This window comes from Penicillium arizonense (genome assembly GCF_001773325.1).
Source record: "Penicillium arizonense strain CBS 141311 chromosome Unknown PENARI_contig030, whole genome shotgun sequence".
Lineage (NCBI taxonomy): Eukaryota > Fungi > Ascomycota > Eurotiomycetes > Eurotiales > Aspergillaceae > Penicillium > Penicillium arizonense.
This window is the reverse complement of record NW_019173307.1, coordinates 46,493-68,708: the sequence shown is the minus strand read 5'-3', so window position 1 is coordinate 68,708 and position 22,216 is coordinate 46,493. Positions and strand designations below refer to the sequence as shown.

The window sequence follows — 22,216 nt, the reverse complement described above, 5'->3', positions numbered from 1 at the left end:
ACAAATAGCTCTGTATTAGATGATGTTTAATAAGAAATCACAAATTTTCAATCTGTTTTGCGTATACAACCCATATCCATTTAATCACGCACAACATGCAGCTAACACACCTATTTTCGTCAACGAGTTCCATTTCCCTTTCTGCACAATGTGGTTGTCAGCTGCATGTTTAACAAAAGTGAGTATATCAATCAAGGATGTACTCACAAGTAAGAATGCATAGAAACATATTATCTGCGTGCAAGCCCATCTTTCTTCTCATTGTTCATGAATTTGTCTTTTTCCTTTCCTTTTTTTTCTTTTGGCCATAGTTTCCAAGAAAACCTGATAGGTTGCCTTAGCTCCCCCCAAACAATTTTGTTTCCTGTGCTAGCTCTGAAAGAGGGCGGTCCGGAAATTCGGAGAACCATTGGATAGCCTCGACAAGTTCATCTGCCAACAGCTCCGCTTTCGACTGTTCCAGTGTGTCACCGGTCGCCGTGATCATAAGATCGAGGCCCATTCCCCGTTTCATTGATACAATACCGACCTGGCCTTGCTCAAGTTTTGAATTCGCCCAGCTGGAGCTGGAAGAAGCACGAATACCGCCCATCTCGAAGGATCCTCCACCATCGGCTTCTTGATGGTGGACAATACAGCCAAACTTGGAGTTGCTCGGCCAATCAGTGCATTTCCGCACAATGTCTTCAAATGAGAGATAGTCGTAGGAGAGTGTTTCCAACTGCTGGACTTGTGTATGCCGCAGAAGATCCATGATAGTCCACTCGAGGCTCATGACGACACGCAGTGGTAGGAGATTGATGCAAGGCCCAAGAGCCTTGTCCACATTTGGGATGGGACAACCACGTCCGTGAACGACCTGACCGAAAATAACATCGCGATTTAGACCGCCAGATGACAATTTCCATATCAGTGCTGCTTTCACCAGAGTAGAGGATGTGATCTCAGAAATGAAACAGGATCTTGTGATCTCTCGTCTTGCACTGGTAACTGCTGTGCTGTCATTCTGCTGCGATGCAGGGGTTGAGGTAACACGTAAGAAGTCGAGAGTGGCGGCGGAAGCGTTTTGGAGATACTTGCGCCAAAACGAGAATGCTTCATCATTTGTATCATTGAGTCGATTATAAACCACTTCGCTGAACTGCACAGCTTTCGGAAGAGTGTTTCCTTCGTACGCGGCCGCTAGGGCCTGCCACAGCAAGTGCAACGAGGCACCATCATATTGGGCGTGCGATATCCGAAGGATGAAGATGCAACCCGGTCCATTGGGGCTAGTCACAACGGTGAAGCTCATAGGCAACGATCCTCGGGGCAGAGACGGAGAAATCTTTCGCTGGGACTCTTGGGTAATGTATGCCTCGGGATCTTCACATTCGACGACATCGAAGACCGGCTCAACCTCTTGGAGAATGACTTGGAAAATCCGGGAGTCGATTTCCACAAAGACTGTTCGTAAAATGCTATAGTGCGACATGAGTCTTTTGCAAGCCATACGGAGCCGGTCAATGTCCACGCCCGTTGGGAAAACCTGGGCGGTGGAGACTGGCGATGAGTGGGTAACATAGTAGGACTGGAAACCAACGGCCGGCAGGATATCGACCACATTTTCTGATACGAAAGAATGGTCTTTGTTTGCTGTCGTGGAGAGAATGGCTGCACGTTCAGCCTCAGTGACCGCTGAGTATGGAACATTCTGTTGGGAGGGGAATGCGTCCGCCTGCTGCGCATCGACAATGGCGGCCCACTCCGCTATTGTTGGATGTCGGAGGACATCGTGCGAACTGATCTCCATTTCTTGTGCACGGGCATTAGCAGCAATTTTCATCGCGAGAATTGAGTCTCCTCCTAGATGGAAAAAACTGTCATCTGCACCGACTGTCTCTGGAGCTATATCAAGCAATCCAGTGAGGATGGCGTGTAACCTCACAGCCGTCTCGCTCTCCAAAGGCTTCTTGTTTCTTTGTGCAGCAAAATATGCTCGCAATTCAAGAGGTGGGATTTCCTGAATGGCCTTGCTTAGCTGGTGTTTGTCCGTCTTTCCTGATACCGTTCGCGGCAGCTGGGCGACAGAGACAAAGAAGTCCGGAATCATGTAACCCGGCAGATCGTCTCGAAGATGCCGAAGAGCATTCGCAGCGGTAGAAGAAAAAGTGTCGCTTGGAACGTGGAGAAGATCCTGTTCTGTGCATGTGTTGTCCTCATATCCATCATATATGCACGCAACCAGGCGTGGAATCGCTACGGTCGGTGAGGTTGTTGGCGTGTCTGAATATGACTCTTCCAAGAGCATCACCTGCTCGATCACAATCTCGCTTGCCCCAGAGAAGAACCGCCGTACGTGATGTTCAATATCCTCCAGCTCAACACGCTGCCCCCGTACCTTAATTTGTCGATCTTTCCGGTCCTCAAACCGTAGAGAACCATCAAATATTTCATACCGGACAAGGTCCCCAGTCTTATAAAGCCGCAATTGCTTTAATTCTTGCTCCGAATACATACCTCGTAGCCAAACTGGTGGTTGGCCTTGCATAAAGGCTTCGGTTGTCTTTTCCGGTTCATCCAAGTAGCCTAGGCCTACCGCTGGCCCAGCGAGAACTAACTCTCCGACAGCGCCTAGAGGAAGTAGCCGGTTTTTGTCATCCTTATCAACGACCCAAGCGTGGACCCCTAAAGGCCGCCCAATATTGCGAGGATCATCACCCGGACGAACTGCCGATGTTGCTGTGCTGTAAACTGCACATTCTGTTGGCCCATAGCTGTTTATCAAAGTGACAGCCTTTCCCCATTCGCTGGTGTGAGAGGATGACACAGGCTCGCCTATAAGAATTAAGGTTTGCAACCAAGATGAGGCTCTGGTCGCGTCCAACCCACTGGCCAGTGATGGAGTTAGCATTGCATGTGAAACCGGAACAGGACAAACCCCAGTCATCATCATCTTATTCTGCTCCAAATCAGAAACTACGCAGACTGTGGCTCCCGCTATCAAAGTAGTGAGAATTTCCGCCACAGACACATCGAATGCGTAAGATGATGCTTGTAAGACTCGGGAAGAAGGATTCAGAGAGAACGCTTGAATTTGTTGGTCGGCTGAAAAGGTATACGACGAGTGCGATACCATGACTCCTTTGGGTGCACCTGTGCTGCCCGATGTAAAGAGTATGTATGCTGCCTGTTCAGGGTTGGTAGGGTGGCTGACATGGGATTGAGCATAGTGGCGATCGTGGTGATCAAGGGTCATGTTACTGCCGACCTGAATAACTTGATCGGCAAGAAGCCGGCTTAGTCCTACTTGGGCGGTAGACGATATGATGAGGTTCACCTTCAGGCGACGGCAAAGGTCCTGAAGTCTCCCCATCGGCTGCATTGCATCAAGAGGCACAAAGGTTCCACCAGCCTTCATGACCGCAAGAATAGCCACTATTGTCCAGCAAGACTTTTCAAAGCAGAGAGGGATAGGTTGAGCGGCATGAATTCCTGTTTTCTGCAGTTTTTCAGCTAGCTGTGACGCCAGCTGATCGAGCTCGCTGTAAGTGAATTCACCATCCCAGCTGGAGACTGCTTGATGAGTTGGCTGTTTTTTCGTGCGTTCTTCGATTATTTCGTGAATCCCAAACGGCACAGGACTTGGCAATGCACCATTCCAGGAACGTAGGCGTTGTTGATCATGGTCGCTTAGAAGCACCAAGTCGCCGAGTGAAGAATCCGGGTGCTGAAGAATCCTTGAGACTGCAAGATCAAAGTAGTCGGCCAGCTGGGTGGCCAAAGAGGGTGATACACGCGATGAATGGTATGTTAGAGCTGCTCGGGTCTGGCCGTCGTCTTCGAACACCACATACAGAGCAATCTCGTGCTAAAAGAGGCGTATATAGTTAGACAATGGACAGACAAACAAAGGGATTCCGGGGAGATAAGTAAACATCTATGAAACTTACAATACCTGGGTCCAATACTCGCCGCTGCGTCAGTTGGAGTGAGGCCGTCTCGAGGGGCGTCGCCATACCCGCTGGCAACGGGTAGTGAACTATGACACCAGTAGAGGCCAATGCCTCTATGGGAACTCCAGCGGCTCGCGCAATCTCTACCAATGGGAAAGACTGGTAAGATAGAATTTGGGAGTAATCCTGCTGCATATGAAGAGCAACGTCGTTGAGTAGAAGGTCAGATGCCATGCGTGCACGACATATCGACATGTTTGAAAATTGGCCAACGGCGCGGTCAATGTGAGGGACAGGAATCAACCTCCCTGATGTTGAAATCGCAAAGCACACATCTTGAGAGCCTGTTAAGGCTGATAGTGCCAGGGCCCAGGCAAAATAAACAAGATTGGATGGGGTCCAGTCAGTTGAGCGACAGAATGACTCGATATCCTCTCCACGGAAGGTCAGCGATAGCTCCAACCGTTTCATGACATCCGCGGAGGACTCGGAGGCGGTCTCAGGTACGCGTGCTCGTGGAAGGGCCAATGGTTCAATATCCTTCAAATACGACTCCCAGTACTTGCGAGCTTCATCGTGCGGTTCCCTCTGAACAAAGTTGATGTATTCCCGATATGGATCTGGCTGGGGCATTTTTGACAGTGGCGCATCATAGGCATGGCAAAGATCGAGCTCTATAATGGCTAAGGACATGCCGTCCAAGATGGCGTGATTGATGTCTAGTCGGCAAAAGACGCCTCCAGAGGAGTCGGAATGAACGGTGAGTTGATGCGGTATGGACTGGCCGTCGTTGCGCCACCCTATATTTGCAGAGGGATCAATGAGGGCGTCGGGCAGCATGGAATCATCAGCAAAGCCATCATGGCAATTTTCACCGCGTATTATGAGCACAGGTGTGTCAATTTCATGAAGCAGAGCCTGCTCGAACTGACCATCATCGCTCGCGCTTGGCTGAAACGTGACTCTCAGGGCTGAATGTCGGGAGACGACCGCCTTCCATGCCTTCACAAGGCGGTCTACATCCACAATTTCACCCCTTGTATTAACTTGCCAGATGAAGTGGGCGGCATATTTGTGTTCAAATTGCATCTGATTCAGCAGGATGCCCCGTTGTGCCGGAGTACAGGGCATTACGCCCGCCACATTGGGATCTCTTTGCTGCACATGCAACTCATGCGATGGTGCGAACCGCTTGGCAACCTGTAGAATTGTCCTCCACTGGAATAGATCTCCAACTGAATGGGCAATACCGACGGCGCGTGCTTGAGACGTGGCCTGGAGAGCTGAAATAGAATCCCCGCCGAGACGGAAGAAGCTATCCTCCACACCGATTTGTTCGGCAACGATCCCCAGTGCTTGTGCCCAGATTTTCTGCAAGGTGCTCTCTGTGGTGGTTGCGGTGTTTCGTCTCTTATCTGAAGTCTTCGGCATGAACATGGAATCCAAGTCTCGCCGCGATACCTTTGCGACGGAGTCACGCAGTCGCGACCTGTCTAGCTTCCCGCCAGTGGTCCGAGGCAGGTGTTCGAACGGTACAAAGATAGTTGGTATCATGTACTCTGGCAGAACATCTTCGAGTCGTCTCTTGACAGCGTTGACCATCTCCCCAAATGCCGTCGGTATCACGACATCCAATGATGGTAACAGCGAGGAAGGAGTAGGCCCCAGTGAGCCAGGATTACCTTTAAGCGCGATGAACACTGCCAGGCACGGATTCTTCACTGCGCCTGCCGGGGTGATAATATGGGCCACCACGTCTTCAATATCTGCAGGGAAATTGTGCTGCACCTGAGATTCCACTTCGCCAAGTTCAAACCGTTGTCCACGAAGCTTGACCTGGTAGTCTCTTCTTCCTACAAAGCAGAGCGATCCATCTATGTCGTACCGAACTAGATCACCTGTACGGTACACACGTTTGCTGGTATCCCTGTCATCTGCCAACCACAGTTGTTCCCGCATCCAGGGTGGGCAGGGAATAAACGAAGCATCGGTTTGCTGTGTATTATTCAGGTATCCGCGGCCAACTAGTGGTCCTTGCAGAAGAAGCTCACCCACAGCGCCGATAGGAAGTAATCGCTGAGGGTCTCTGGGATCGGTTACCCATGTTGCCCCTGCGATGGAGACCCCAATGTTGGCAGCCTCACCGTTGAGATTAAGAGACGGTTTCATTGTGAAGACCACTGTACACTCGGCAGGCCCATATGTGTTCAAAAGGTGCACTTTATCGGCCCACTGCCGGATGTCACTTTCTCGGACTGGCTCTCCTATCAGCATGATGGTATGCACTGAGCTCAAATCCGCCTGGGTCACTACCCGCAGTACAGACGGTGTTAATATCGCATGAGATGGCTGCAAGTTTGTGACAGCCCGAGCCAGGTGATCTGTCCGTTCAGATTCTGACAAGACGCAGACACAACTTCCAATGAACAGCGTCCCAAGAATCTCAAGGATGCTGACGTCGAAAGCATAAGATGCAAAATGGAGCATGCGAGACTTCCTGTTAAGCCTCATTTCCCGAGCATACGGGATGGCCATTGTCGCAAAGGACCCATTCTCAACGACAGCTGCTTTTGGTTTTCCGGTAGAGCCGGATGTAAAAACAGCGTAGAGAGCCCGGTGCGGGTTGGCAGGAGGGCTTCTGATTTCGCTTGAGCTTCCAGCGTCAGGACCTGCCGTCACCACTACGGTGTTTGACACCAGCGATTGCGCTGCAGCTTGGTGGTTGATGGAGGTAATTATGATAGGTGCCTGCAGTTCCTCGCAAATAGTGCGCAGTCGTCCGTGAGGATGGAACGTGTCGAGCAGTACAAAGGCCGCACCAGCCTTGAGAATGGCCAAAACCGCAACAGCGGTCCAGCGTGACCTATCAAGATAGATCGGAATGAACATGTCTGGTCCAACTCCCCAAGAGCAAACTGCCCTTGCCAGGGTATCAGATCGGGTATCTAACTCCCCGTAGGATAAGTTGCCATCCCAGGCGCAGACAGCTGGCGCCGATGGCTGGAAAGCACAGTGACCTTGAATGACTTCAATCACTGTTCGAGAGTCCAGATTAGGAATTTCTCTATTCCATGTCTTCAGGTCATGGAGGTCTCTTGGGTTGACCGTCGAGATTTCCTTCACTAAACGCTGTGGCTCTTTGTGGACACGCTGTAGAACGTGACCAAATTGGTCCAGAATCCGCTTGATTTGCCATTCTGGTAGAACTGTTTCATCAAAGGCCGCCTCCACAGTGGTATCATCAGGGCCGAGGATAATGGTCAGTTCCAAAACATATGTATTTGCCGCATCCTCCCCGGAGGAGGATTTAAGAGGCTGGGCAATGCCCAATGGCTCGTCGTGGGCCTCATCTCTTCCCTCAATCAGGAGGGTCTGAAACGAGCATGCTTGAATTGCTCCCGGCCCGACCGAAGCGATTTGAGACAATCCGACTTGCTCGTATGGGATGAGTTGCAGCATCTGTTCTTGTAGATCTATAAGAGCCTGTGACACTGTCACGTTGTTATCCACCGAAACAGACAAGGGTATCGTGGCAATCGTGGGGCCAGCCATCAACTCGATGCCACGGACCGGCGCTGAACGACCAGATGAGACGACCCCAAAAACAACAGTGTCGCTGCTTTGATACTGTGATTGTACCAGAGCCCATGCTAGTCGGCTCGCTGTAGTACGACTGACCAGTCCATCCATCACCGGGCCAGTCGTAATGGTACGCTGGACCTTTTTCGACGCCTGGGGTCGATACGATGGGAAGGGAATGGAAGGGAATGGGTCGGCATCAAAGCCGCTAAGTTTATCATGCCAGTATTGAAGAGATTCTTCCTTTTGGCTCATGGTGTATTGGATAAATCTCTGAAATGGAGCACAGCGCAATTTTGGTGATTCAAGGTCGTCGTAGACCAGCTGTGCCCACTGGAGGAGGAGAGGCAGCGACCAGGCATCGTAAACCGCATGATGCACGGTTATGCTCAGTTCAATGTGTTCTGGCTTCACATCGATCTCAAAATGGATGAGCGGTTGGCCAAAAAGCATCTCCCAGGTCGGTCCTTGATCTTTGTTTTGGCCACCAGCAGCAACTTTCCAACTGAGTTCGCAGTCGCGGATTATCGCTTGCAGACACCCAAACTCGGTTTGAACAAGACGCGTGCGAAGAATGCTGATCTGAGAAGAAACCCTTTCCCAGGCTGTCTTCAGCCTATCCAGATTGACATTTGCAGCCAGTTTGAAGTAGTGATGTGCAATATAGGAGCCCGGTCTTTCTGCCGTTAACGCAGCCAGACCAGCTTGCAATGCTGTGCAAGGATAAATGTCCTCAATTTGCTCTGCTGTAACATCACATTGACTCATCGTCTCTCTCTTAGCAGTCTCTCGCTGGGCTGAAGCTAGCAATGATAACGGAGAAATGGCATCTTCTTCGTGTATCGTTTCTCGTGCTTCGGTTTCCGGTGGTTTTGTCTGTTGGCAGACATGAAGTCGTGCGAGATCCTTCAATCTAGGATGCAGGAATACGTCTGGCACAGAAAGTTTAAGCCCTTGAGTGGCAGCCGCAGACGCTAGTTTCATGACAAGAATAGAGTCTCCGCCCAATCGGAAGAAGTTGTCATCCGGACCGATGCTATCAACTTCACGATGGAGTATCTGTGCCCACAGCTGCTGTAACAGTTGCTCGTCTTTGGTGGCCTCCCTGCGCTGTCTTGTCTTTGGACTGCCCTCGGATTGGTCCATCCGTACCTGAAGGCCACGCGACGCTTCATCGCACAGCCGGCGCCGATTCACCTTTCCGTTAGGCAGTCGTGGCACTCCAGCAATGGGCAGGAATGCATAGGGAATAAGAAACGCCGGAACCCTGCCTTGAAGCCTCAGTTCAGTCTCCTGTACTGCAGCTTCAAACGCGCGGTCTTTGACGTTCTGGTCAAGATAGACAATCGAGGCAACTAGATATGTGTTGGTAGAATTGAGAGGCTTGACAAGATCCGCGAAGACCAGTGGATCACATTCGGGCCAGCACTGTCGGATCTGATGCTCGATTTCGCCCAGTTCAATGCGCTGGCCGTGCAACTTGACCTGTCTATCTTTCCGTCCCAAATAGTGGATAGATCCATCCTCGAGAATCCGGGCCCGGTCGCCCGTTCTATAGAGACTACCCTGCTCAGTCCCACGGATGTGATGCAGCCATGGAGGATAAGGGAGGAAAACAGCTTTCGTGTGATCCGGCCTATTGACATAACCGCGCCCGACGATGGGTCCCTCGATGAGGAGTTCTCCCACCGCTCCAATGGGCATGGGCTTTTCCGGTGCTTGGGTATCGACCACCCAGGCGAGACATCCGACCGGGAATCCAATGTTTGCCGGGTCCTTCAAAAGGCATTGAGGAGACGGTTGGACTGTGGCGACGACAGAGCACTCAGAGGGGCCATAAGCGTTCATCAAATGAACATGGGGTGACCACAAGCGCACATCATTTTCACTCATGCCCTCACCGCCAAGAACGAGAGTTTCTAGAGTTGAAACCTGTCCGGGTTTGAGAATACGAGCTACAGAAGGTGTGAGTAACGCCCATGTCACTCGCATATCTTGAATTACTTCAGATAGCCTCCGAGCTCTGTCAATCTCATCGGGGATGCAGATACACCCGCCCACAAGAAGCGTTGTTAGGATCTCCACGATACTCGCATCAAACGCATACGAGGCAAATTGAAGGACACGGGAGCCTTCCCGCAGTCTTAAAGCCCGAGAGTGAGCCTCTGCTGCGGAGCGGAATGCCTGGTGCTCAATAACGCTTGCTTTAGGCTTTCCCGTAGAACCAGAGGTAAACACCGCATAGGCTGCAGCCCTTGGGGTTACTGCTGGAAGCCCCGCTACCTCATTACCTGCAGTGCATTTTGAGGTATCAGTCTCGATGTGAATGACCCTCGGAACAATGCTGGCTGCCAAATCCACATGCTTCGTGGATGCGAGGATGACAGGACACAGGAAATCTTGATTCACCATCTCTTGTAATCTCTCGGCTGGATGTGATGGGTCCAGCAAGATGAAGGCTCCACCAGCCTTCAGGACGGCCAGAACGGCCACCACGACCCAGCGGGACTTCTCGCAGCACACAGGCACGAACACGTCAGGACCCACTCCGTTTTCTCCGAGATTCTGGGCCAGAATAGAGGAGGCCTCGTCAAGCTGCCCGTATGTCATGTCGCCATCTGTGTCACAAACTGCAGATGCTGTAATGTGAGCACGGCTATACTGCTGGATGTCGGTATGAATACAGGTTCGCGCGGCCTGTGGCACGAACTGATTCCGTTGAAGCAGCCGGTCACGGCTCATTGGACCCAGCGGATCTAGCTGGCTTATGTGAGCATTGGAAGAATCAATGAGTTGCGATAGAATATGGAAGAAGGTATCGGACACCAACTCCGCCTGTGCATCGGTCACAACGTGGGACCAGTAAGTGAGGTCTCCACTGATCGTTTTATCGCCGACGATGATATTGACCGTTAAGTCATACTTGCAGTTGTCAGTTGGTTTCCTTATAGTGGAAAATGCTAGCAGATACGTACCTCAGTGGAGTCAATCCCAAGAGGCCCTTCAAGATTGATCTCTGACGGATAATCACTAGGCATCAGCTCCGTAGCCTCCCTCTGCAGGGACATGGCGGTGTTGAATAGTGGCTGGCACGCGAGGTTCAGGGAATGCATGACTTCCGCTAAAGAGCAATGCTGGTGTTCGAGATTCCGAGCGTGTGCGTCCTGGTTTTCTAATAGCGTCTTCAACACTGATGCATCCCCAGTCAAGGACAGTCGGCAGATGAGCAGATTGATCAATGGTCCAGACATCTTGCGTGCGTTGGGCACGGGGATATCGCGGCAGGAATTCAAATACCCGAAGCACACCGAGTCTGACCCCGTATAGACGCGGAGTACAACACCCCACGCTACTTGTAACAGGCTAGAAATGGTGATGCCATGGTGTTGAGAGAAAGATTGAAGGCGGCGTGCAATTTCGAAGCTGAAAGGTACCAGATTCAGCGCAGATGGCTCGGTTCTGGGGCTCTTGGTCACCAGTGAAGGAAAAATACACGCATTGGCGCCATCCAAATACTGCTTCCAGTACATCTCTGATCCCGTTAGATGATGGGTCTGCAGGTATCGAAGGTATGTGCTGTATGCGCCTGTCGGCTCACTCTCCAGCTGCCCATGATACGCACGGTGGAAGTCAGATAGGAAGATTTGCCAGGTCACGCCGTCAACAAGCATGTGATGGATGCTCAGTTCGCAGAAAACATCACCACCACGTTGAATTGTGAGTTTGAGCTTATGAGGTGTCTGTCCCTCCTGGCTTAAATGACTCTGATTCAATAATGACTGATAGGAAGAAGGTGATAAAGTCTCATCATCTCTCAATGATGCCTCGTCCTGTGAAACAACCTCGATGTTTCCTGGAGACGACTTGAACACAACTTGCAAGCTATGCTCGCCAGCCCTTTCAGTAAACACGGTGCGTAAAATGGGGTGGCGATCAACCACTTGTTGCCAGGCCCCTTTGATCCTCGAAATTTCGATGAGCGGAGACTCGCTGGATGAGCGGTGCACAATCCACCTGATATGCGACCAATACATCTGCGGGTTTTTCGCGTGGCTTAACCACATACCGAGTTGAATATGGGAGCAAGGATATATATCTTCGATATTGGATAAGGATATATCAAACTGATGGGAGATTTGATGCAGTAGCTCCTGGAGCTGTTCATTGGTCGTATTCGGCAACAACGGGAAATCCGATACTGTAAGTCTCTGTCCCTGCTGCAATATCTCAGGCACTTCTCGAAGAATTCCTTGACATGACTGGACCCATTGATGAAGTCGCTCTTGATTTTTCATATGTTTGTTGTAGACGAATGCAATATTTAGGCATCCATCTGTCACTGATGCTGTCACATCGATGAGGGCAAAGCGCGGCAAGTCCGCAGGCATCGGAACCAATGCCTGGTCGGGGATAGACTGCAACTGAAGAAGAGCACCAGGTCGCTCAAGCTGTTGAAACAAACCGGTGTAGTTGAATAGGATCTCCATTGGCGAATGGGCTGCGCAGTAGTTCATGCCTTCGGGGTGAAGATACCGCGAGGCAAAATAGGCCCAACCATTGCGTGGGATGGCTCGGCGGCCGTCCTTGGTCAGCTGGAGAAGCTCCGTAAAGTCTTGCCCTTTCTTTGCCCTCACAAAGACCGGTGCGATTGTGGTGAACCAACCTACGGTCCGAGAAATTTCAATTGCTGGATCCCATGGCTCCCGTCCATGACCTTCACTGAAGATAGCCGGCGCAGGTCTGTTGTCAAATACTTGAACAAACGCATACAGAATGGCAGCTTGGATGATTTCGACAGGACGAGTGTGAAAAGCGTCATTGGCAGCACCAAGGACTGACTGTGTTACTTCTTGGGATAGTCGGATGGACTGCTCGGCCGTGTCTGCCCATCTGTTGTTGGCTAATTTGGCTGGTGGTCCCCAGTAGCGAAGAGGAGCAGCTGGAATATCTGTAGATAGGGCTGTTTCGGGATCAAGGGACTCCTCTGTGTATGCTTGTTGCAAGTGGCACCACTTTTGGAACGACACAGAAGCTGGTTGTAGAGGAGACCCTGTAGTAAGAATATCTTCAAGGTCCTGGAGCAGGACCCGCCAAGAGACCAAATCAATGACCAGATGATGCGCCATCAAGCCCAGGTACTGCTCATGTGTCTCTGTTTCGATGAGGTCAACGACAAGCATTGGCCCGTCTTCGATGTTAAGTCTGCTCTGGCTGTCACCAAAGATCAATTGTAGGGTTGTATGTTCTTTGATAGAAGATAACTGGTGCTCACGGTACTGGAAGTTATTGGTCGCCTTTTTTCCTACAATCTGTTCCCAGTCGCCATCATCACTTTGCTTGAAACGAGCCCGAAGCATTGAATGCCGAGTTGTCAGATCCTCAACAGCTTGCTTGATCTTGGAAGCTGGGGTCGGCTTTGTGACACGGAGCAAAAACTCTTGCGTGAATCTGTGATGTCCATCTGGGACATGCTCGAAGAAGAGCTGTTGGATGGGAGACAGACCAAACCAGCTCTCCGTTGCATCCTCCGCCAAATGCTTACTTTTTGTTTGCGGTTCGTTGGATTCCTGGATCTTCTGGGCCAGCTTGCTGATGCTGGGGAAGCGGAATATGTCGGAGACCATTACATTAAGACCAGCAGCTTGACAACTGGCAGCCACCTGCATGGCACTGACCGAGTCGCCTCCTAGCCGGAAAAAACTTTCATTCACTCCAATCTGGTTGATCGGCCTGTTTAGAGTTTGCGCCCAGATCTGCTGTAACTGCTCTTCGCGCGCTCCTGAAGGAGACTGTGGCTTGATCTGTGCCGCACGGTACTCCTGCATTTGCTCCCAAGATAGCAACGCTGCCTTTTCGCGGAAATAGCGTCGATCAGTTTTCCCAGATGGAGTCAAAGGAACGTGGGATATTGGGAAAAAGATGGCCGGAACCATGAAAGACGGCAGGGACTCTGATAGGCGAGACTCAGCCATGGAGCATGCTCCGCGAAATTCAGCATTTGGAGGCAAGAATAGAGGCTTCTCAAGCCCATCATCCCCTGAAGGCGATGACGAAGCGAAACAAATGAACGCAACAAGGAGAGCATCCGGGCGGCCATCATCGCTAGATGACCGCAGCATCTCAGCGACAGCCTGTTCTGCTAGGGGAAATGCATGACAGAGATGATGCTCTATATCCGCCAACTCCAACCGTTGACCGTGCAGCTTCACCTGAGTATCCTTTCGTCCCAGATACCGGAAGCTGCCATCCCCTGTGTGTTGTACTAAGTCGCCAGTTTTATATAGCTGGCGGGATGGTGCATCTCCAAGTTGTCGTCGCCACGGTGGAGCATCAATGAAGACCTTGGATGTTTGTTGGGAATTTGACAGGTACCCGTTTCCAACAATCAGGCCTTCAATAACCAACTCACCGGGGCATCCCAGTGGCATTAGACGGTTGTGGTCTTCGGGATTAACAACCCATCCAACACCTCCCGTAGGAAAGCCTATATTTGCTGGGTCCTCTGACTGAAGAAGTGGCTGAATGCTGAACACCGCTGAACATTCAGCTGGGCCGTATGCATTGCGGACCTGAACGTGCGAGTCCCAGCGGGCCACGTCACTTGCCAACACGGATTCTCCGACGAATACCAGGACCTTGAGAGTATCCATGCGGCTTGGGGAGAGAATTCGTGTAACGGTCGGTGTCAGGCAAGCCACATCCACTGCGAATTCATTCATCACTTCCGTAAGTCGGCTTTGACAGTCTGCAGCTGAAGGAACGCACACGCAACCTCCCATGATCAGAGTAGACAGGTGCTCAATGATGCATGAATCAAAAGCTGGTGATGCGAATTGCAAGATGCGCGACTGTGGTGTAAAGTGGTATGGCTCTCCATGTGCCAAGGCACTGGATGCATAACCGGCGTGGGTGACAATGACACATTTGGGATTACCAGTGGACCCTGAAGTGAATGTAGCGTAAACAGGGTCAAAGGGAGAAATTGTGGGTATGGGAACAGGGTCACTGCCGTTCTGCTTCAAATCGAGCCCATCGATATTGAGATTCGTTGTGACTCCCAGATGAGAGGCCACAGAGGCATGAGCATTCGAAGTCACAATGACATTCGCTCTGAGTGTTTCACACATGGTTCGCAGTCGAGAAACCGGATATGATGGATCTAGTAATACAAATGCAGCCCCGGCTTTCATCACTGCGAGCATGGTCACTGCTGTCCATTTTGACTTCCCTAGACACAATGGGACAAACATGCCACGAGCCACTGAGTACTGCGATAGCCGAACAGCCAGTGCAGATGATATTATATCCAAGCTCTGGTATGAGAGTTCGCCGTCCCAGCTGCTGATTGCAGGTGCCAGAAGCTGCTGATCTGTGCGCTGGCGGATGAGCTCATGCACACGCGGGGGGGCAGTGTGGGTGACGGAGGGCATATTCCGGCGCATAAGCTCCTCTCGATCCTCTCGGCTTACTGGATCAAGCTCTGAAAGAAGCAGGTCAGACTCCTCGTCGATCTGCTCGTAGATATGGGCAAGTTGAGAAAGAATTCGCTCAGTTTGCCGAGAATCTATGACCCCGGGATCGAAACGCGCCTCGATCCACATAGCGTTGCTAGAAGGCCGACACCGAAGAACCAATGCGTACAGGTCGTAGTTCCTCTGTGTTGATTGATGTTTCGAAAATAAAGCGGGTAGTTGATGGCCGTCGCGCGGTTCCACGGACAGCAACGTTTGGAACTGACAGGCAGCCTTAGGGCCCGGACCAAGATGAAGTAGATTCTGCAACCCAACCTGTTCAAATTGCATCATGGCCGCCCATTGCTCCTGTACAGCAGCGAGAGCCTCAGCTACAGTGTGACTCTTGCATAAGCGGACGCGAACCGGGACCGTTGCGACGGCGGGTCCGCTCAGTTCTTGGACTCCAGGGACCGACACCCCGCGACCGGCGTTGACGGTGCCAAACAGGGTATCGTCGGATCCCGTATAGAGATACTGCAACACTGCCCATGCTAGGCGTAGCTTAGTGTTGACCGTAAACCCAGCACGGGAGCTCGGTTGGATATCGAATGTCTTCTCTAGCTGGCGCGTTGGTCGAGAAACATACCCGGCTGTTGGAAGATGAGGGAATGAAGTCATGGATGCCCTGTGCGCATCTCGGAACTCCTCTTCCCAAAATGCTTCCGCTTGTGTTCGTGTAGACTGTACATATTCAACCAGCGGTCGAAACGGACGGTGAACCAATTCTTGGCCTCTGTAGGCCTCATCCACCTGACGCAGTAACAGTGCAATGGACCAGTCGTCGCAGATTGAATGATGGATCATCATGGTCAAACTATGCTTCGTAAGATGGAGGGTTAAGTAGACCAGAGGCGCACCCGCCCTCCAGGCCACACTGCTCGTCATATTGGGCATCCCATCATCGTCGGACTCCTCGTGCCAAGGGACCAGCCCTTTCACCACCGCCTGCATTACGCCGCGCTGGCTGGTGGGGACAATTCGTGTTCGAAGAATCGGGTTGGCTTGAGAGGTCCGGTCCCATGCATCCCGCAGTCGTTTGGCATCAATCCCTGGCGCAAGGTGAAACTCATATTCCACTGTATACGCACTTGGGTCCTTGACGGTGGCGGCCATCATGCCTTCCTGGAGCGCGGTGCATGCATATACGTCTTCTAGCTCCTCCAATGTACAGTGGCAGTGGGTGGCCACCTCTGAGAGAACGTCATCCTCTTTAGGGGGGTCTGACGATGCCTCTGCGAATGATGTGTAGGTTCCCCCGTCCACCACAGATTTTGCTTTGATGTGGTTTCCATCTTCTGTAGAGCATCCGACTTTGACCCCTTCGTGATCGAGGTATTGAACTGCGCCTCCTGCCCCTATGGTGCGTGATGCGCTAGAGGTGCTTACGCATCTGTTCAACAATAATTCAACCTCTTTCATAGCGGTAGTGGTTTGTTAAAATAGAGTGAGAAGGTCTCGTCCTTTTCTTTCCTGAACAGATGAGGAGAAATACAATGAGATTAATTGTGGCTCCAGCAGAACACACTTCAGGTGGGCTAAGCGTGCTACAAGATCACGCCTTCTCCAGACAATGCTGGAGGTCCAATCTCATCCCAGCTGTCTAGATCCAATACATGATTCCATCATGCCCAACCCTAACTTGCGCAGCTCTGTGATTGTGGGGTTCATGAAGAATATCGATGATGCTGCCGAAAATCTTCGCAATAATAACCCCCCCAATCATTTTGGCTTTGACAAGCTTAGGTTACATCCAGAGCATGGTTAGCAATCGTCGTTTTAGACCTTATTGTAGACCCTATTGTAAACCATGTTTCTAGACTCTATTCTAGACCCTATTATAAACCCTATTTTAGATCTTTTAGTGGTCAAGGGTGAGGATGAGGTCGTAATGTGAACAATGGGGGAATCAGATTTGGTAGTTGGTTTTACATGATGGCCACCACCCGATTGGATACCATATCCACCATATCCGGCCATGAAGCCGTAAGCCACAGGGCGGCCCGCACTTTAAAATGCAACATTCAGTTCGCCACGAACCGGAATTGGAAATTCCCATGATGCGTGTATTCGTTTACGGTTGTGTTTACCGACCTATAGGCCGGAGCCAGTGATCATGCGGGGCTCGTGTGACTACTCTCTAGATCTTTACGTAGTTTCCTTTCTGTGCCTAACCTAGCGAAAATATACTTGTCGGATACCATGACCGTAAGACGGCTACGAAAAACTACAAGGTATTGAGCTTCAAACATTTTTGCTATTGTATTTTCCGTTGCGATAGCAAATGCCATGGACTCGCCTCCGGTCTCTCCTCCAGAGGAATCAAACCTTCGAATCGATAGGGAAGACAAGGAGAGCGCAAGCTCCCCTTCTTTCGCAAATTATTTGGTACTATTCCTGAAAGCCATCCTTCCCTATTGTACAGCGACTGATGCTCTATTTAGAGGATTGTTTCCTACGGTGCTAGAAATGGACGGGTATTCCTCGTTATCCTGGGGCTCATATGCGCCATGGGATCCGGAGTTGTATGTTCGAGAATTCTATCCCTTTTCTGTATGGATGACTGACGGCTTCCAGGCTCTGCCGTTGATGAACATCGTCTTTGGAAAACTTGTCGGTGACTTCAATCAATATTTTATACCAGGCGCAGCCCCAAGCGAACAGACCTTTAAGTCTTCGATCAATCAAAGCAGGTTGGGCTTCCATCCAGAATATTCGTATGGTTTGAGTTATAGAACTGAATATTTTGATTCTAGCCTTTATATCGTCTACTTGTTCATCGGCAAATTCGTGTTGACATACATTTCTATGGTAAGCCCATGCCTTTGTGGACCGCTGTCAGTCAATCACTCAACAAAATCGGGTAGGTTTGCTTTCGAACCCTCAGCTTATATGCATCTGCCGCATTGCGTCTCGAATATACCACGGCACTCTTTGCACAGCCGATAAGCCGATTGGACGAAATTTCTGTAGGAACAATAACCAATTCAATCACGGGGTTGTCGAATACAATCCAGCAAAGTGTCTCAGATCGGCTGGCTATCCTATTTCAGTCCCTTGCACTCCTTGTATCTGCCTATGCCATTGCCTTTAAATACTCATGGGCGCTCACATTGGTAGTCAGCGCGGCAATACTCTTTGTGCTGATCAGCTTTAGCTTGACGGTTCCCTTCCTGGTGAAGATACAGCGGAACGTCGATAAAGCTGATAATCACCACTCATCCGTGGCGGGGGACGTGTTCGCGTCCATTCGGACAGTTTTTTCTCTGGGTGCAGAGGCCCCATTGGCCAAGAAATATGCCCGACTAGTTGATGACGCCAAAAAGGAAGGATTGCGGATGACCCCCGTCACTGGTATCCATCTGGGGCTTCTTTTCTTTGCGATGTATGTGAGCTTCGCATTGGCCTTTTGGTTCGGATTGAAGCTCTACCGTGAGGGGCACATCGCCAATATTAACACTGTCATAACGTATGTCAAGTTCCGTTCAAGCGCATCTAACAGCATCTTTGACCATCACATAGGGTCTTTTTCTCTGTGCTCCTTGTGGTCACTGTCTTAGGGAGTATCGCTTCGCCGCTCATGGCCATTACAAAGGCAATCAGTGCCTCAGGTGCCTTTTTCAGCATCATTGACTCAAAGAAAATTTCTACAGCTGGCCTTAGAGACCAGGATGCACTCAGTCACGCCGATATCATATTTCGAGATGTTTCATTTACCTATCCAACAAGGCCAGGAATATATGCTCTGAATGGATTCAACGCGACAATCAAAAGCGGCAAAACAACAGCACTAGTGGGGCCTTCAGGCTCTGGAAAGAGCACCGTGGTCGCGTTGCTTGAGAGATGGTATCAACTGGGCGATGAATCATCATCAGATTCAACAAAAGATACCCTCTCGGGAGAGATTAATGTGGGCAATCATTGCATCAACGAATTAGATCTGAAATGGTGGAGATCACAGATCGGACTAGTTCAACAGGAGCCATTTCTGTTCAATGACTCCATCCACAACAACGTTGTTTTTGGGCTGATTGGGTCGAAATGGGAAAATGAACCCGAGGCCGTGAAAATGGAACTCGTAGTGGAAGCGTGCAAGGAGGCCTTTGCAGACGAATTTATCGGACGGCTACCTCAGGTAATTCCCCATGTCCGAATATCTATTCTTCTCCATTATCAACCGAAACGTTGCTGACGATGCTGTGGCAGGACTATTCAACTGTCATCGGTGAAGGCGGGATCACCTTAAGCGGGGGTCAACGCCAACGACTCGCTATTGCACGGAGCATCGTCGGGCAACCCTCGATCTTAATATTCGATGAAGCGACTAGTTCAATCGATGTTCGCGCTGAAAAGGTCGTCCAAGCTGCTCTTGACCATATATCAAAATATCGCACGACAGTCATAATTGCACACCGCCTCTCCACCGTCCGTCGAGCAGACAACATTATTGTGATGAAGGATGGAGTTAATGTTGAAAATGGAACGCACAAGGACCTCATAAAGAGAGGGCAGATGTATCATGGCATGGTTGGTGCGCAACAACTTGAACCACTTGAAGCTCTCGACAACGAAGATGAATGCGACGATATGATTATCCCTAAGGAGGAGATTGAGCCTCAAGAATACTCCATTCACGAGATTGAAGAAGAAGAAGAAGAAGATCTGCAAACCAGTCGTGAGTCCAAGAAATTTGGATTCTTTCGCTCGTTTTGCGTCATCGCCCGTGAACATCAGAGCCATTGGATTTTATATATTTTTATCATCGTGGGAGCCATGGGAGCGGGCTGTAAGTATCGTGTACCCTTGTTGCACACTTTAAACTGACTAAATTTAACAGCGGGATATGCGCTGCAAAGCTGGCTGTTTGCGCAGTTAATTCAGGTCTTCCAGTTTACAGGACAGAAACTCGTGAATGCAGCTAATTTCTGGGCATTGATGTTCTTCATCTTGGCTCTCGCCATAGCTGCATTCTATTTTATCTTGGGATGGGCCTCAAACTCTATCTCAATGGTGAGTTCGCCCACTTCTTCTGATTGGAATGAACCTCTAACCAAAGGTAGTTTGTCGTGTCCACGTATCGCAAGGATTATTTTATGAATATGGTCCGAGAGTCCGTGTCATATTTCGACCGGGAGGAGAACGCCTCTGGCAGCTTGGTATCCCGGTTATCAACAGATCCAAGGCAAATCCAAGAGCTATTTGGCCCTACCGGAGTCTTTCCTCTGATATCTGTTTTTAACGTCATCGGATGTGTCATCATATCTTTCATCTTTGGATGGAAATTGGCAGCTGTTACATTTTTTGCCGCAATGCCGTTCCTCTTCCTGTCTGCTTTCATGCGCATCCGCTACGAGATCATGTTTGAATCTTTAAACGCTGAAGTGTACAAAGACAGTTCGAAGTTTGCAGCCGAAGCAATGCGTGGATTTAGAACTGTCACTTCTTTGACCATGGAGGATCACATTATCAAACGGTATTCGGATCTGCTGCAGCGGCAAAGAAAAAAAGCACTTCGAAAAGCCTGGTATGCAACCCTTGTTTTTTCGTTTTCAGACAGTGTGGAACTATGCGCAATGGCTCTCACTTTCTGGTACGGTGGACAGCTGTTGGCATCTCGTGAATACGATACCACCGGATTCTTTGTGGTATATATTGCTATCATTCAAGGCGGCCAGTCTGCGGGGCAATTCTTCAGCTTTGGTCCCAACATCGCTCAGGCCAAGGCCTCTATCAACCGTATTCTCAGTACCCGATTGACAGCCAACCGTCAACTTCAAATGTCCACGACAGAACCGCTTTTCTTCCCTGACCAGAACCGCACCGCTGATATCGAGTTCCGAAACGTTACTTTTAAATATTCTTCTCGGAATGTTGCAGCATTTTCCAATCTCAGCGTATCAATCCCGAGCGGTCAATTCGTTGCATTTGTTGGACCCTCTGGCGCTGGGAAGTCCACTGTCATCTCATTACTCGAAAGATTCTACGAGCCCACACACGGCTCTATCCTATTCAATGGACGTGATATCCGCTCTATAGAGCTCTCTTCCTACCGAAGATGCATTTCTCTTGTCGCGCAGGAGCCAAGGCTATTCGACGGCACCATCCAAGACAATCTACTCCTGGGTCTTGACAACACGGACGACGAGCTCATGCAAGAACAGATGGTGCGAGCATGCCAAGATGCCGAAATTCATGATTTCATCCTATCCCTTCCCAGCGGCTACCTCACGAATCTTGGTGTCAGCGCGCAAACATCGCTCAGTGGCGGCCAGAAACAGCGTCTGTGTATTGCACGGGCTCTGGTCCGGAGGCCGCTCGTTCTTCTTTTAGACGAGGCAACGTCCAGTTTAGACTCTCAGTCTGAGAAACTCATCCAGGAGGCGATGGAGCGCCTAGCCGTGAAACGCAATATGACTATCATCGCTGTCGCGCACAGACTGGCCACCATCCAAAAGGCAGATAGTATATTTGTCTTTGGGGAGAGTGTCTCACATCAGGGGTCGGAGATTTTGGAAAGGGGGACGCATCACGAGCTGCTTCGAAACAAGGGGCCTTACTGGCAAATGGTATGTTCACATTCAAGACAGTATCAGACCGAGAGTAAGGCTTACCAGGAAACAGTGTCAAGCACAGATATTGGAGATGTAGATTCGCTCTTAGATCCCTGCAGGTCATCACTGTCAAAATCTACTTACAAACACCAAGCTCGATAACATATTTTGCATCGGTGTATGTTTGCCATCATCCAGAAAGAATACATTACTCCTATATGTTAATACGTATAGTTACCGCTATTCTTCGTAAAGCCCAGTCGTCCGTATAATATCCCCGGTTATTTCAATGTATCGCTTGCACTTCCCGGGCATATACTCCATCCAAATAAGCGGTATAGAATCTCTCTATAAGTATTGAGGTTGATAATTCATAGGAGATAGAAGAATATTAGTAGTTCGCAACAGTTTTAAGGTAAAGCCACCATGTATTCATATAAATATAGCTTGCTAATAATAGTAGAGACGGAGTTGTTCATCGAGGGATATCCGATTGTTAGAACTATGCTTTGAATTGCAAGAGCTAATGTGTCTAAATTATTATAAGAGTGGAATTCTTAAAATCTATACAGCAATCTAAGAAGAGCTCCTCTAGCTCTACTAAGAGTGATACCGGGTTAAGTGTGCTGTGTGCTTAAAA

At 50.0% G+C, this 22,216-nt stretch overlaps 1 protein-coding gene across 1 annotated transcript; it reads right to left on the bottom strand.

The window, feature by feature from the left end:
* Positions 1-337: 337 nt before the first annotated feature.
* On the bottom strand, positions 338-16,447 carry PENARI_c030G11979 (uncharacterized protein; the record flags this gene model as incomplete). Its single annotated transcript, XM_022636432.1, has 4 exons — positions 338-2,817; positions 2,872-3,850; positions 3,933-10,436; positions 10,490-16,447. 4 exons carry the CDS (start codon positions 16,445-16,447, stop codon positions 338-340), a joined length of 15,921 nt encoding a protein of 5,306 aa, XP_022483790.1.
* Between the last annotated feature and the right edge of the window lie 5,769 nt (positions 16,448-22,216).